Source organism: Apus apus, chromosome 3 (assembly GCF_020740795.1).
Source record: "Apus apus isolate bApuApu2 chromosome 3, bApuApu2.pri.cur, whole genome shotgun sequence".
Classification (NCBI taxonomy): Eukaryota; Metazoa; Chordata; class Aves; order Apodiformes; family Apodidae; genus Apus; species Apus apus.
The window spans coordinates 66,341,904-66,356,261 of NC_067284.1; the positions used below are offsets into that span (position 1 = coordinate 66,341,904).

General features: G+C 37.5%; 1 protein-coding gene across 1 annotated transcript in view; it reads left to right on the forward strand.

Annotated features, from left to right (window-relative positions):
• The window catches only part of USH2A (usherin), a 388,839-nt gene that overhangs the window by 287,391 nt on the left and 87,090 nt on the right, over positions 1 to 14,358 (forward strand). Inside the window, exons 47-49 of the mRNA XM_051613556.1 lie at positions 156 to 354; positions 8,378 to 8,546; positions 11,532 to 11,753. Coding sequence (XP_051469516.1) covers positions 156 to 354; positions 8,378 to 8,546; positions 11,532 to 11,753 — 590 coding nt within the window. The remainder of the gene's footprint in view (positions 1 to 155; positions 355 to 8,377; positions 8,547 to 11,531; positions 11,754 to 14,358) is intronic.

Below are 14,358 nucleotides of genomic sequence, written 5' to 3' on the forward strand. Positions count from 1 at the left end.
CATCCAGAGGAACATTGTGGACACTTCAAAATATTTTACTCCATGTGAAGTAGCATGAAGTGGAAGTAAAATACACTAAACCTTTAATGTAAGTATCCATAGCACTATAAATACTTCTAATTATTTAACAGATGTTCATTTTCTGCTTATTGTAGATCTCTTCAAATCAATTGGGCATCACCAGGACAGCCAAATGGCATTATCCTGGGATATGAACTCTTACGTAAAGCATGGCGGAGATGTACCCCATCAAAGACTCCAAGGAGCAGCAGAAGTAATACAATGTGCATCTCATTAGAATGTAAAAAGCATGAAAACATCTGTGGAAAAGTGTGTTATCATCCAGAGTTGAAGGTATATGTATTTTCTTAAGTTAGCAATGCAAAGGAAAAATATACTTTTATGAATAGGTGTGTAAACCAAACCTCTTCAGCTATGGGAAGAAAGGAAGTGAAGGGTTCTACTTCTTTTTGGTATTTTAAAATCAAGGCTCTGATCTGTGTCTTGGAACTTTTAAAAATCAAATATGGGTGTTTGAGCTCAGTACATAAATAGCTGTGCAAAAATATTCAGCAGTGGATGTGAGTCAGCTGAAGACAAATGATTCTGTTGTCTTAAGCCTGTGCTTGTTGACTTTGTTTCTACTTGTAGAAGAACTGAAGTGGTTATCATTTGTGATTGTGCCTTGCATCAACACTTTGATTTGGAACAACAGCGCAGTTCTGAAGTGAATCCCCAGATCGTTTCCATTTCCTACATGCTGGTTCAGGGTAGAGTGATTTTAATAATACAAACTAAATCTGTTGCACAGGAAGCTAAGTCAGAACGTGTGTTTCAAAAACCCTTCAAACATGCTTCAGCTCGGGATGGGGACTTTAGGTTCCCAACCAGTCTGTGTTCCATCTCGCGTCACAATCATGCATCTGAAGATCCTTCCATTCAGAAAGCTTTGCTGCATGTGCATAGTTCAGATGTTTATCCCAAGAAATCAGACTGTTTCTGATCCAAAGTAAATCTCACAAGCCATGGGTAATGAAAGCATGAGAAGCCTCAGTACCAGCCTCTTGAATCCACTGATCCTATCCTGTTGTGCCAAATTACGTGTTGGCTACACATGTATATAGATGTCTGTATGTATTTTGAAACCCCACTGGCAACAATCAGTTTTGCTCAGCTGCATGCCATAGATTGCACGTGCACACTGTAGACTGGTGGAGTAGATGCTTTGCCAACTCAAGTATCCAGTTGTCTGTGGAGCACATGATGGTTGTTCATATGGCTCCTTTGGCATAACCTGATTGCATTGGACCACTTAAAAGCCATAGGAAATTTTCTAAGTGTACGCAGAATTTCAAAAACACTAGTAAAACTAGAAAGCTTCTCTCTGTGTGAAGAATCATTCATGAAAGCCTGAATGGCACACAGTGGTATTAAAATGACTTGCTTTCTCCTGTCACCCCCTCCTAATTCTTCCTTGGATAAATGCTTAATTTCTCGAGTACAGAAAATCTATTTAGATTCAGCTACAAGTAGGTGACTGTTACATGACAATGATGAGCAGGCCTGAATGGGATCCATTGTGATTTGTCAAATGTAGTTTTAAATTATGGCTGTTTTCAGGTTAATCTTCATATATTCCTGTTTAGGAGCAGGATCAATAGCTTAGTGGGAGTATGTAATGGTTTTTATTGACAAATGAGGTAGAAAACTCTTAGTTTGAAAGTAAGATTTCATGTAATGAAATAGTGTCCCTATTTGTCACAGCATCATCGCATGTTCTGTGACTAAAGCAAAAAATATGTATTCACAAGATTCCCTGTCAGATAAGACAGTAATTAAGGAAGTGAGTTATTTGAGGGGTTCCAGTAAAAATATAAATTATTCCAGCCAATACAGCTTTAGCTTTTAAGTTCTCTTGAGAGCAATACTATACTAAACATATGTATTTCTGAAATCTTGCACGTGAACTATGGGCAGTCCTTTTTTTGTAAAAGGTTAATTTACTTATTTCAGGTTTTCGGCATGGCAGACTTTTTAATAGATTTTGGCATGTGTATGAGTTAAATGTTTATTATACTGATTTTAAAAGTTTTTTTCTCCGTGTTTCTTTTTTTCAGCCTTCGTGCATTTATGGTGACTTTGAGCTTAGAGAACATCACTTTTTTTATATATATCTTCTTGATTTTCTATATTTTCTATTGAGTTTTGTGTTGTTATGTTATACTGTTCTGTCGGTATTCTCAGCTACTGGTTAGGAGTGGGTGCTCTTTGGTGAAGTAATAGACATATAATTAATGACTGAGAGGTCCTCAGGAGACAGAAGTATCCATACAAAAAATGATATGGGAATAATTTTTGTGGGTGAATACCCCTCCCAGTGCTTTGCTTATTTTGCCAGGTGTGCACCAGGCAGCTGTCCAAAGCGTCTGTAAGACGTGTTCCCTCTGGGACAGGGACAGCGTAAGACCATATGTAGTAGCCCTCTGTCACACTTGTACAGAATTCACTGTCAATCTATGAAGCATTTATGCTAGTATATATGTCTTCTTTAGATTCAACAGTTGGAGAAGAGGAACACTGACCAGCATACGTGTCTTCTGAAAGCTTCTTATCACAAGGACAGCTGCTATTCACCATACATTAATTGTACAGCCAAATGCACAAAGTTGCGACTGAGAGTTAAATGCTGAGCAGCTTAAGTAATGTTCAGATCCAGAATAATAAAGTTTTTTGTTCATTTGATGGTCAGAAAAGCAGGCAGATTGCATATATATAGTTCTGATAGACAATGAAGTTGCAGAGCTCTCAGTTATGCTCAGGTCATTTATTGCACCTTGTATATGAGACACAATGAGTCTAATTCCACTCTTACAATGTCCTTGAATTCGGAAATACGAAGTGACAGGAAAAGGAAGCCTTTTATACAAAATTAATTTGGACATATGTCTTGGGCTATTTATTAATATTTTCTCATGGTTTTATGGGTGACATTTGGCACTATCAGCTGGCTAATGTAAGGCATTGCAGAAAAAGAGGGATTTGTTATCATTTTTTATCTGTATAAGAGATCACCAAAACAACATCTCCTCCATCCACCAAAGCCAAAGTGTTTCCATAATAGGAATACAAGGCTGTATTTTCACTTTGCAGCAGAGAGGGATACATTGACTCTTCAGTGCACATTGGGTGAGTTGTATCTGGCTGAGTAGTGCAGTTGTTTATATCAGAAAGGCAGTGCTAACTAGCCCTGGTGCAGGGTTACTCTGGTTTATGCATGCTGTGTTTCATACTGGGGTTAGTATCTCTTCATAGCACTTTGCTGTGTAAATAAACCAACTTGCTCAGAGCTGTCTTGGGAATCTCTAAAAGAGGAAATGACCTTTTCACTACAAGGGACATGTGTAGATGCACATTCATGGGCTCATGTAGGCCTGATACTCAGGCTAATGAAGAGCAGAAAAGATTCCTGCCATCCTAAATAACCTTTGCATCAGACCCCTACTTTCCGTGTTTAGTTGTTACCTGGTTTTCTATTCCAATGTAAGAAACTGGTATTTTAGCTAAAACTACACAATGATGTGCCTGATATCCTTACCCTGGTGTTTGTAGTCAGACTTGGACCCGTTTATAATTCTTGAGTGTATCAAGAATTTAGAGAGGGGTTGTTTTGTGTGCCATTTTGCAGAAAAGCTGAGTATACATTCTCATGATGAATTTGATCAGCTGCTAGGAGGGTCCCTAAGTCCTGTGTACATTTTACAGTAATAGTACAATAACCTGTGCTACTTGGGTGTTTCTAAACTGCCCAGATTCACAGTCTTTTCCTAGCTGTTTTCAGTAAGGTGTGATCTATAACTCTATCCATATTTGAAGTCATGAAACAGACATTAGCTTACAGAGCACATATGACGAGATCTGCAGAGATGTACTTTAATTAACAAGGGAATGTGCCCTAGCTTCACCCATCAGGGAGTATCATCTCAGTACCAATGAAGATGGCACTCCTGTATTATCCGTGTAGCTACCAAACTTTTCTTCTGTAGTTACTGGCATCCTAAGGTGAATGCTAAAAATAATGAGGCAGGTACAGTAGAAGTATAATTAAATAGTGGCATAAAGGCTAATAATTTCCATTCACAATGGATCATAAGTATGAACATCAGTGCTTAAAAGGATTCTGACTGAAGGTGTTGATACAGATTCAGCATTATTTATTTTCAGTAGCAACACACTGTATAACTGCAGTTAATAAAATAATAAAATATAGTGTGATGTTACTAGGAAGAACAGGCTTGCCCCTTTACTCATGATATTTGTTTGCTCATGTGCTATTTGTTAAGAACACCACCAGGAGTCTCCTCTAAGGACAGTGGGAGCAAAATGGTGGCCTGATTGCTGACATCAAAAGCACAGTTTTCAGGAGTGAAAACTAACACATCTCAACACTGGTGAAGGGTATTCCATAAATATTTATGTAAAATACTAATGCAATGATAGCATACTAATGCTATCAATATTGCGCAAATTCTTTTCAATTTCCTTCAGATTTAGGAAACCTTTAAATAGATAACATTTCATGTATAGTGTGTGTTGTAACACACCTTCAAGACAGGCAATAAAACACATTTTAGTAATATATAGTGTTTTGTAACAGAATAACAATATTTTCTGCTCAAGGATTTTAGATTTAAGGCTGTAAAAATTACCAAAATAGAGCAGCAGTTTGAGAAAAGAAATGGCTGAGTGAGTATACTCATCAAAAAAGGCATCTATATAGATTCAGATCTAGTTTAAGTAAAAAAGAATGAGCCTTGCTAATTTTAAATATTCCTTCTCAAATGAGAACACGATGGGTTAATCATTACTCTGGTGTTTGCTCCACAGGCAGAAATTTTGAATGAACTCCTGTAGCTAATAGAAATTCCTTAGAGTGTTTTGTGAATTGCTATTTCACAAAGTTACTCTGGCAGCAAGCGTTTGACAAGAAGGATAAACATGGCTGCCTAGCACATCTGTTTATTGGAGTAAATCAGTCCTAGCTCAACTGGCATGTATCCATAAGACCAGATAATATCCTTCAGCAAAGTCTTCAGCAGGTAGAGGGATCAAGGATGACACAGTTCTAATTAAAAGAGAGTTGTCTACGTAAGTTTGGAGTAGTCTTAAAAATTGTTAAAATATTGTGTAATCCTGCCTGCCCGATTTGATCTGTAGTTGCTCTGTGCTAGTGTCATGGCTGACTGGGCCTTACTCAGGTATCATAGGAAGCCTTTCTTTCTGCCCAGCCCTTCCTAGTTGCGGTGCTCCTTGGTCATAGTCCCTCTGGTGGCTTGCATGGGATGATGACTACAGGACTGATTTGTGAGTAACTCAGGCTACCAGTATTTTTAAGGGCTGCCATGGTAGCTAAGGAAGAAAATCACATTTCTTCTTCACAGATATTAGAGGTCTTCTGGTTAGCAAACCTATTGCAAGGATTCAACCCTCTATACTTGGGTGAGATCTCTGACCTGCCTAAAATGTTTGTGTCACTATATCTGATGGCTGTGAGGCTTCTGCTTTCACGTGGAGTATCCAGTTGGGACTGTCAGTTTTAGATCTAGGAGGATGAGATAATAATAACCTTTTGCCACTGTAACTTTTAATCAATCTGCATTTCTTCTTTGTCTATGACATAATTTCAGCATTACTTGAAAGCATTTTATTTTATGGATTGATAATGCAGAATCCTTGGGCAGAATATCAATGCAAATAGAAACTAAGTTCATTAGAGGACTGCCAAAAAAAGTATTAACAATTTACAGCTGACTGCAGAGACTGTTATGGAGCTACATAATAATAGCACCAGCTATATCAATTGGTGATGCCAGATGTGAGTCTGAATGTGTTTTAGAGCTGACTGAACCCCTTTTTGATTATTGAGAAGTACCGAGGATCTTAAATAATTTTAACAAGGAAAAGTAACTGCTAAAACTATTGTAATATACCTGCATGTTCAGCTGAGGATTTTTTGAGGCAGTTCAGGAGGAAAAAGAGATACACCAGTAATAATGCAATCTTACAAGTAATTTTCCAACCAGAATGCTTTAGAGTTAGTACCAAACCAACCCTTCCAGTGCCTCTGGGAAATACACAGAGCAGCTATTTCCACTGAGGATTCAAAGAGAAGGAGCATTTATTAAAACTGAAAACATCACACAGAAATTAAAATGGCTGCTCAAGCAAGCCTGGACAATACAAAAGATGTGCAAGTTTCTTTACCTTTAAAGGTGGAGAGACTGTGTTCAGGTGAAATTTGGAATGTGTGCATCACAAAAAAGAAGGAAGCAGGCCAGGAATTACAAATGAAACCCAGGAAAGGAAGAAAAGAATTTGGGCTAGACAGATCACAGATGGAAACACAGTCCCAAGGGGCACACAAACTGGGACCAGGAATTTGTGAAGGATATGTATTTGTCCTCCTTTTGTGCAGGCAGGTACAGCATTTACTGACTGGTGTCTCAAACTCAGGATGCAGTAAAAAGGACAGGACAGAGGACATTCTTTACAAATGTCAAGAATTGTTGCTAAATGTGATATATATTCTGAGGACAGTAGCATGATGGTACTTGATTTCATATGTTTAAGAATGTCTTTAAATTACTTGGAAATATAGTGAGATCAGGTAATTTTCTAGGTGCTTTGGAGCCAATTGTAAATTAAGGAAACTGCAGCCTGGAATGTGTGCCAGTCATAAAAAAATATCCAAAAGATGGGAAGCAGGAAAGAGGTGTAAAGCAGAGTTTTATTTGACAACTTAACTAATGATCTGGAAGAAAGAACAGTAGGTTAATTAAATTCATAGATTGGATTATATTACCAGTGACAAGGTGGACAGCAAAATAATATAATAGGACCTACAGAGACTCAAAATTCCTCAACAGAAAATAACAAAATTCAGCTATGTTGGTAGTCTAAAACAGATGCTGAGTGAGGAAGTATGCTGGAAAAGCAGAAAACTGCAAGGCATTTCACAGCATATAAGGTTATAAAACCTCAAAATATAATGAGGAAACAAGAATACCTTCTGCTCTACCTCGTGTTATTTTTGGGTTATGTATATGTTTGTGTTGTAAACCGTAACTTCAGAACGTAACCTAATACTCCCAAGGGTGATTGAATAGAGGACATTCAAAACTGAACAAAAGAACCATCATGTATTCACACGGAAGTCAGAAAGAATTTGTTTATGGCTTAAGAAAAGTACTAATGTTTTCACTTGCACGGATATATTAATGTTACCATTATAAATGTAATAAAAATGAAATGTCCTGAGCCTGGTAAATGTAGATTTTAGTTGTCCGGTAATTAAAAGTACTTAGGTAAACAAAAGATCCTTCTAGAGGAAGGCTTTCTTTCTTTGCTGCTAAGATGACCTGATTTAGAATGCAGTTAAGGGAAGGGGCAGAAGTGTTCTTTGTCAAAAGAAAACAAAGGAGCAAGTCTGCTCTAACATCTGTGCTGTGTTGCAAACTGCATTTTCTGTCTAGCTGTAAGAGGTATCCTTGTGGCTCATACAAGTTGCACTTGTAGGTTCTGAGTTTACAATTTTTACGATGATTGTCCTGACTGTTCTGTGTGATTTGCTGCAGCTACAGTGTGCCACTCCATCGGTGCAGGAGTAAGTGTACAAATAATTATTTGATTGTTCAAGCATACAATTTTCTCTACGGCACCTAGAAAGAAGTCCACAGTTAAAAGGCCTTCTCAAAAATCGTTTCCATGTAAATTTTATTTTGGAAAAAAATCCTTATATAAATGCTGTTCTCCTGAGATCACAATGTCTGAAGAATTGCAGTCATAAATAAGTGATCATGTGCTATAAGAAGAACATTCCACTGATTTTTCTATGAAAGAAAACCTGAGATTTTTATATTGGGAAATACTGGGTTTAGTTGTAAGGGTTTCAGATGCCATGCTTCATCATAAACTCATACATCAATAAATAAACAAATAAATGAATAGATAAATATGAACTGGGCAGAAAAGGAAAGGATAAGGTGTTAGTGGATTATATCCACATTGAGAGACTCAAACAGCCTACAAGGCATATGAAGATGATTCATATTAATGGACTATTTTATTAAGGTGCAGTATGGTTGAAGGCCACAAAATAGCAGCATTCTGTCAGATACACAGTAGTTTATTGAAGTCTAATAATGCTGGGGAGCATGGGAATTTAGTCAAGTTGCATTTTATTTGACTGCAGTCATATTAGTGTCCATACTAGGATGTGTTGTACCTGTTTTCATATATGTTGTTTTGTCAGAGAACACGTTATGTTCAGTTTAACAGATACTGCCTTACTGATTTTTTTTTTTTTTTTAACCACTCCTAGGTATGTTGTAATGGGATTCTGCACGACTATAAACCTGGCTTCCAATGCTGCGAGGACAAGTACATTCCATTTATTCTTAATTCACCAGGGGTTTGCTGTGGTGGTCAGATACATGCTGTGCAACCGAAACACCAGTGCTGTGGTGGTTATTACACTAGGGTGTTAGTAGGTAAGAGACAACTTCTTTCAAATGCTTGAAAGAAACAAAACAACAAAGATGATGTATCTGTTAAATTGAGAAGAGTGAAAACATAGCAATAAAGGTGGGATTTACCAAGATTTCTAGATATCTTCAAGACTTGTGTTCAGTGGGCTAAGCAAAGAAAATTGCATGGACTTTGTCTTCTAAACACAGTACACTGTTTATACAAGAAAAGCTTAATTGATGAAACTTGATGATTGGGTCATTTCCCAGAGAACTAATTTATGCCAAACTATACTTAATTGCAGTAAATGCTGCATAATGGGAAGGGCAGTTCTGCTTAATAGGAACACCATCAGGCAATTTAGTGGTGAGGTTTAGTTCTCTGCTTGACTTGACCCCATGTGAGTTTCCCTAGCCATTTCTTTTGTGGAGGAGTTGTTAGCATTTGGGGTTGATACTGTGGATTATGTCACTCCTACTTGTTTCTGCATTGTCTACTCTTTGTTTCTACCAATGTTTCAGATCAAACTACACATCCCATATGTATTGTCTTTGATGGACATTTATCCTCTCCTTAAGGCTGATTTTACTCTTATTCTCAGAACTGTTTGGGAAGCTAGCCAAAACTGTGCTTCTCAGTTATTGTCCTGAGTTTGGTTTTCCAGTTTGCAGGTGGGTTTTTGACAGGGAGAGGGGAGGGAAAGGGGGAGGAGAGCACTTTCAGGGGGCAGTGTTCAGAGCATATATCTCTTTGTAGGCAATTGTCAGGTCAGGAGCTAAAACGCTTCCATTACTCATGAGCTGGCACACATTCCCTAGGCTCAGAAATGCTTGAATTTTTGCCAACACACTCAGCACATCCCAAGTTCTGATCCTTTGAAAAGTAATTCATATATCACAATATTAGGATGCCTTCCATGATGTCATCAGAAAAATGCTATCACATGGAAGAACCAGAGAAGAGTATTTTGCTGTCCTCATTAATCTCAATGTACTGAAATGGAGAGATTATACTGTGACCTGTGTCCCCATCCAGTGGTCTCTGTTAACTAGCTTAATGTTGTTTACATCAAGAAAGAAAAGTACAGTGAAGCAAAATGTCTTATGTTTGAAAGTAGATCTTGTTCAGTCAGCAGTCCATGAGCATGAAATAGTGAATGTTTGAACATGCTTTTAAATACTTTTTTTTTTTCTGAGTATACTTGCTTCATTCTCTTCTTCCATCCTCCAAAGAGCAGCAACATGAACAATGTTGGTCACTTTTTTCTTTTTTATTTTTATAAATATGCTAATAACCTCAAGCTAAATGTTAATGTGGGTCATTCTTTGATAAGGATAACAATTAACTGGTAAGACTGCATGGTCGTTTTCAGAGAGAGAGCATTTTTAAGCCTAGCTTGGAATGGATCCCATTTTGAGAGGTTAATGAGAAGGTTACTGATCCTTTGTGTCTTATGTCTAATAGTTCTTTTAAAAAAACAGTTTTATATCCAATAAAAGTAAGCTACATTCTGTGTTTTAATACTTTATCTGTGTAGCAACTAAATTAGATTCCAAAGAATGCAGGAAAATATGATGAAGTATCTAAACAGATTAAGTTTCTTATAAAAAAAAATCTACTTTTTTTTATTATTATTGACTTTATTTGATAAAGTTATTTATACAGGAAATGCTCTAAGCATACATATTTCCCAGATGTTGTTTGGCCAGCTTGATAGCTGTACTGAAGCACGCTGGGCTGAAGGCATGAAGATTACAAATTAGGAAGGCAGGAATCTCAGTTTCTGAAACAGTAGTGCACAAAGAAGTATAAACACCCTTACCAGAATTCAGATGGGAGGAGAGATTCTTGAAGCAGAGGAGAACAAATAATGCTACTACCACCCAGACATCTCTTTGGAAAGGAACTGGGGAGAGAAGCAAAACACTGTTCTCCCTCATCTGTTACTATCGTGTATTTCTTTCTGACAAAAGCTGCATTGGGTTTAAGACTGTCTGTCATTCCCAGCCTTTCAGAAGAAAGGACTTGAGATATTACCTTTCTTGAGAGAAATTAATTTTAAAAATTCATTTCACATTTCTTTTATTAACAATCAGAAATCCAAATTTGATTTTACTAACTTCTGTTACCCATCTTCAATAGCAGAACAAAATCCCTACTCATTCCAAATACCATTTGAGCTGCTGAAAACACTGCAACACAGAAAGATAATAAAAAAATGTAACTTTTAGAAGACTGGATCAGGTCAAGTGCAGACACTAGTGAATGAAAATTATTACCATTTATGATACTTTTCATATACTTTATAGCAGTGTTTGTGCCTTTCGTGGCACACAGTTTAGCCCAGCCCACCATTCTAGTATCAGTCTCACTGGCTGTCTTATTTATCCTAAGGCCTTTTCCTACAAAGGCTGATGGTTTTGCTTAAGTAGTAGCCAAGCCCTCTGGTTGTGATGGCGGTATTTAATTTTTATAGTGAGCTTAATCCTTAAATTCTTTGGGAGATGAAGTCCTGAATGGCACTGAAAAACTCTTTAAGCAATGTGAATTAGTCCTTCAAAAGAAGTTTGGAATTATTTTAGAGGAGAAAAGGAAATTTTTTGCTGAGAGTAAGTATGTTGACTGTTCTGTTAATCACAGGAAGAATGAACTCTCCTTATTATGTAACTGCCTCTACTTAAAGGTGTTCAGCTATATTATTATCATATTTGCAGACATTATTTTTGTTGCTTTACTCAGTTTGTCTTTGTCATGCTTGCATTTTGATATCTGACGGAGTCTTGGCCCAGAATTCATGAATGTGTATTTCTTTAATTACTATTACAAATTAATATAATACTTTTATAACATTCTGAAGTACGAAGTGGTTCCACGCTTTCATGTGGAACATCTTGTACATGAAGCTACTACTGTGTGAGCACAGAGTTGTTGCTATCGAATGAAAGACTCTCAAGGATCTCAAGAGCTATAAAAGCATAAAATCTTTAATTGTATTCCTGAATTGACAGGAGAAGTATGTTGCCCTAATGAAGAGCAAAACAGAGTTTCTGTTGGAATTGGTGACTCTTGCTGCCAAGGAATGCCTTACTCCACATCAGGCCATCAAATCTGCTGTGGTGGATCCCTCCATGATGGTTTCAACCAGCAGTGCTGTGGTGGAGAAGTCATAAGCGTGAACTTGGTCTGCTGTGGTGATGAAGAAGAAGGGACTGCACACAGACCTCTAACAGGTAAGTGATACATTTTCAAGAAAAAAAAAAGGGTCTTCATCTTTCTTAATCTCTTGTAACACTAGCCATTAGCAGTGATATGCTCAGATTTACGGTGCGTATGCCAGTTTATTAAAATAATATTGCACTTTACTTACCTGTTCTGGTAGACTGCAAAATGATGAGCTTTCAATAACCTTTATTTGCCTTTGTCCATAAGCTGCAGGGCCTGGAGACACTCTGGAAAATCCAAAGGGAGTGCATGATATTTCATTGTGTCCATCAGGAAATAGGAGCAGTCCCCTGTCAAGGAGTAGAGCAGAGGTTAGACTTGGCCACCTTATGCTATCATGCATCCCAATGCAGGGGTTTTCCATTTGCTCTGAAGATATGGGGTTATTCACCTACAAACTGAAGATTACAATGCTATTGGCTTGGTGATCTCTGTCCCTCACTTGTGCATCTACGTAGTGATAAACCTGCTGCAGTTTAACACTAACTAAACATAATCCCTAGCACTAGACATCTGTTCATCTGGTGTATCCTGTTAATCTCTTACACACTGTAGGAATTGCTGAATCTCTCAGAGGTACAATCTGAATCCTACTTACTCTGTGACTAGCTGCTGACAGGGGTTGGGAGGTATTATTACAAACCCGTTTCAGGTATTTTAATGAGTCTTCTCTTTCCACAATTACTAGACAAATTATATACCACTAGCCTTAGGTTTTCTCAGCCTGACAAGAAGACTTCAGGCACAACTGCAGTCTCAAAGGGGAGCCTGATTTCAAAACAGGGAAGTAATGAAGGTTTAGTACCCCATTCTGCTGGGTGTTCAAAAAATGAGTGATGCAGTGTTTTCCCCATATGCGTGCCAGTTTGAGCCTCCAGTTGTACAACTAAAGGTCTTAATATGCAACAAGAATCCAAATCTGAAGGCTGAACTCTTCCTTTTCCAAAAAATGAGCTTTTATTCAGCTTATTTTTTGTATTCACAAGATCCTTCAACCACTGTGGTATTAATGGTACCCCAGTTCTCTGTTGACTGTAAGGAAGAGCTAATCAGAAGAGCCATTGCAACATTTTCTGTATCATCCTTCCCTTCTAGAGGTGACTCATGGAGTCTGTGCTGTGAGTAGCACTGCTTGCATGATTGTAGATCCACCTCACTGTGATCCCTAATTGTGCCTGATCTACAGCATCTACTCAGCGCTCACAATATCAGCTCTGAACAAGGCCCTCTTGCATAGCCGCGCATTGTGTGGCTGCCACAAGACAGGGCTGGCTCATAAAACATCTCTTTATGTACTTTATTACTTAAACTCTTTTATTTGCCTGCAGGAGCCCTTTAACAAAATCACATTGAATTGACTTTCTCACACCAAATCAAATCTCCCTGGTCCCAGTTCAGTTGTCTTTGTCAATATGTATTTTATAAATGGAGTGAATTAACAGATGCTGTTGGAACAGAACTGCTGGGGTAGCGTTTATGTTTTTACTGCTCTCTCTGGGCAGATGAGTTGTGTAGGAGTGTAATACAGGTATCTTGGGATGAAAGTTATGTTCTTCATTTCAGTATATATATATTCTTAACATTTTTTTTTTCTTAAATATATATATTTAAAAAACCTTTATACCCCTCTTTTAAAAATGTGTTTAGCCTATAGCGTCCTATCATTTAGACCATTTTTCTTGAGAATGGGTCAGGATGACATTTTTTTGGCTATTAAAAAAAAAACAACAGTGGCTTTTTCATCATTCACAGGTTTTCTGTGAGGACTTTATGCTGTGAGCATACAGTTGAACACAAATACAGGTTTGAAAGATGAATTAGCACCATGGTAGAAAAGAGATCGTATTCTTTTGCATTAAGCATAGAACAGATTGTGGTTTCTTATCATATGGTGTACATCACAGTCAATAGGTTTTTGCTTAATTTCTTAGAGTAATTCAGCCTTGCTAAATTCATCATGAAAATGCACCAGCCAGGCACAAAAATCTACCTGCTCCTTATCCCTATTATTATAATGATTCTAATGGAAAAAATACTCTCACATAAAAACATAATTTACTTATCACTGGGAAATGGATAAGTAGAATTTTGCAAGAATATGGTAATTGGAAAGCTGATCTCATTGTCTAGGAGGGAAGAGGTAACAGGGGTGGCTTTGTGCAAAAGCTGAAATGCTTCTGAAGCTCTGTTTCATAGTTTGCAATGAATGTCATGGTTAAAAATACAATGAAAATTTAAAGCTTTTGTTTGGGAGTTTTAGTTCCTTGAAAAAAATCATACAAGAAAAACTTGATTGATAAAAATGCAAGCCTTGTGCACAACCTTATTTTTCCATAATCAGCAGTGTGTTTCTGCAGAATCTAGACCCAGGTTTGCCCTGAATGTTGGTTTAAGCGCTTCAGTGGTAAAACTTCATTTGCCATTGTATACCTTTTTCTGAGAGTCTGTCCTGCATAAGCAGGTGTTTCTTCAATCTCACATGACTTTTTTTTTTTTTTAATAATAATTTTTGTTTCCTTAGGTTTTATTTTTCACCCCTTGTTGGCCTTATTTAGTGGGGTGACCATAGAGACATCTACTGGCAAAGGCCGGCAGTGATGCTGCTGCATATGC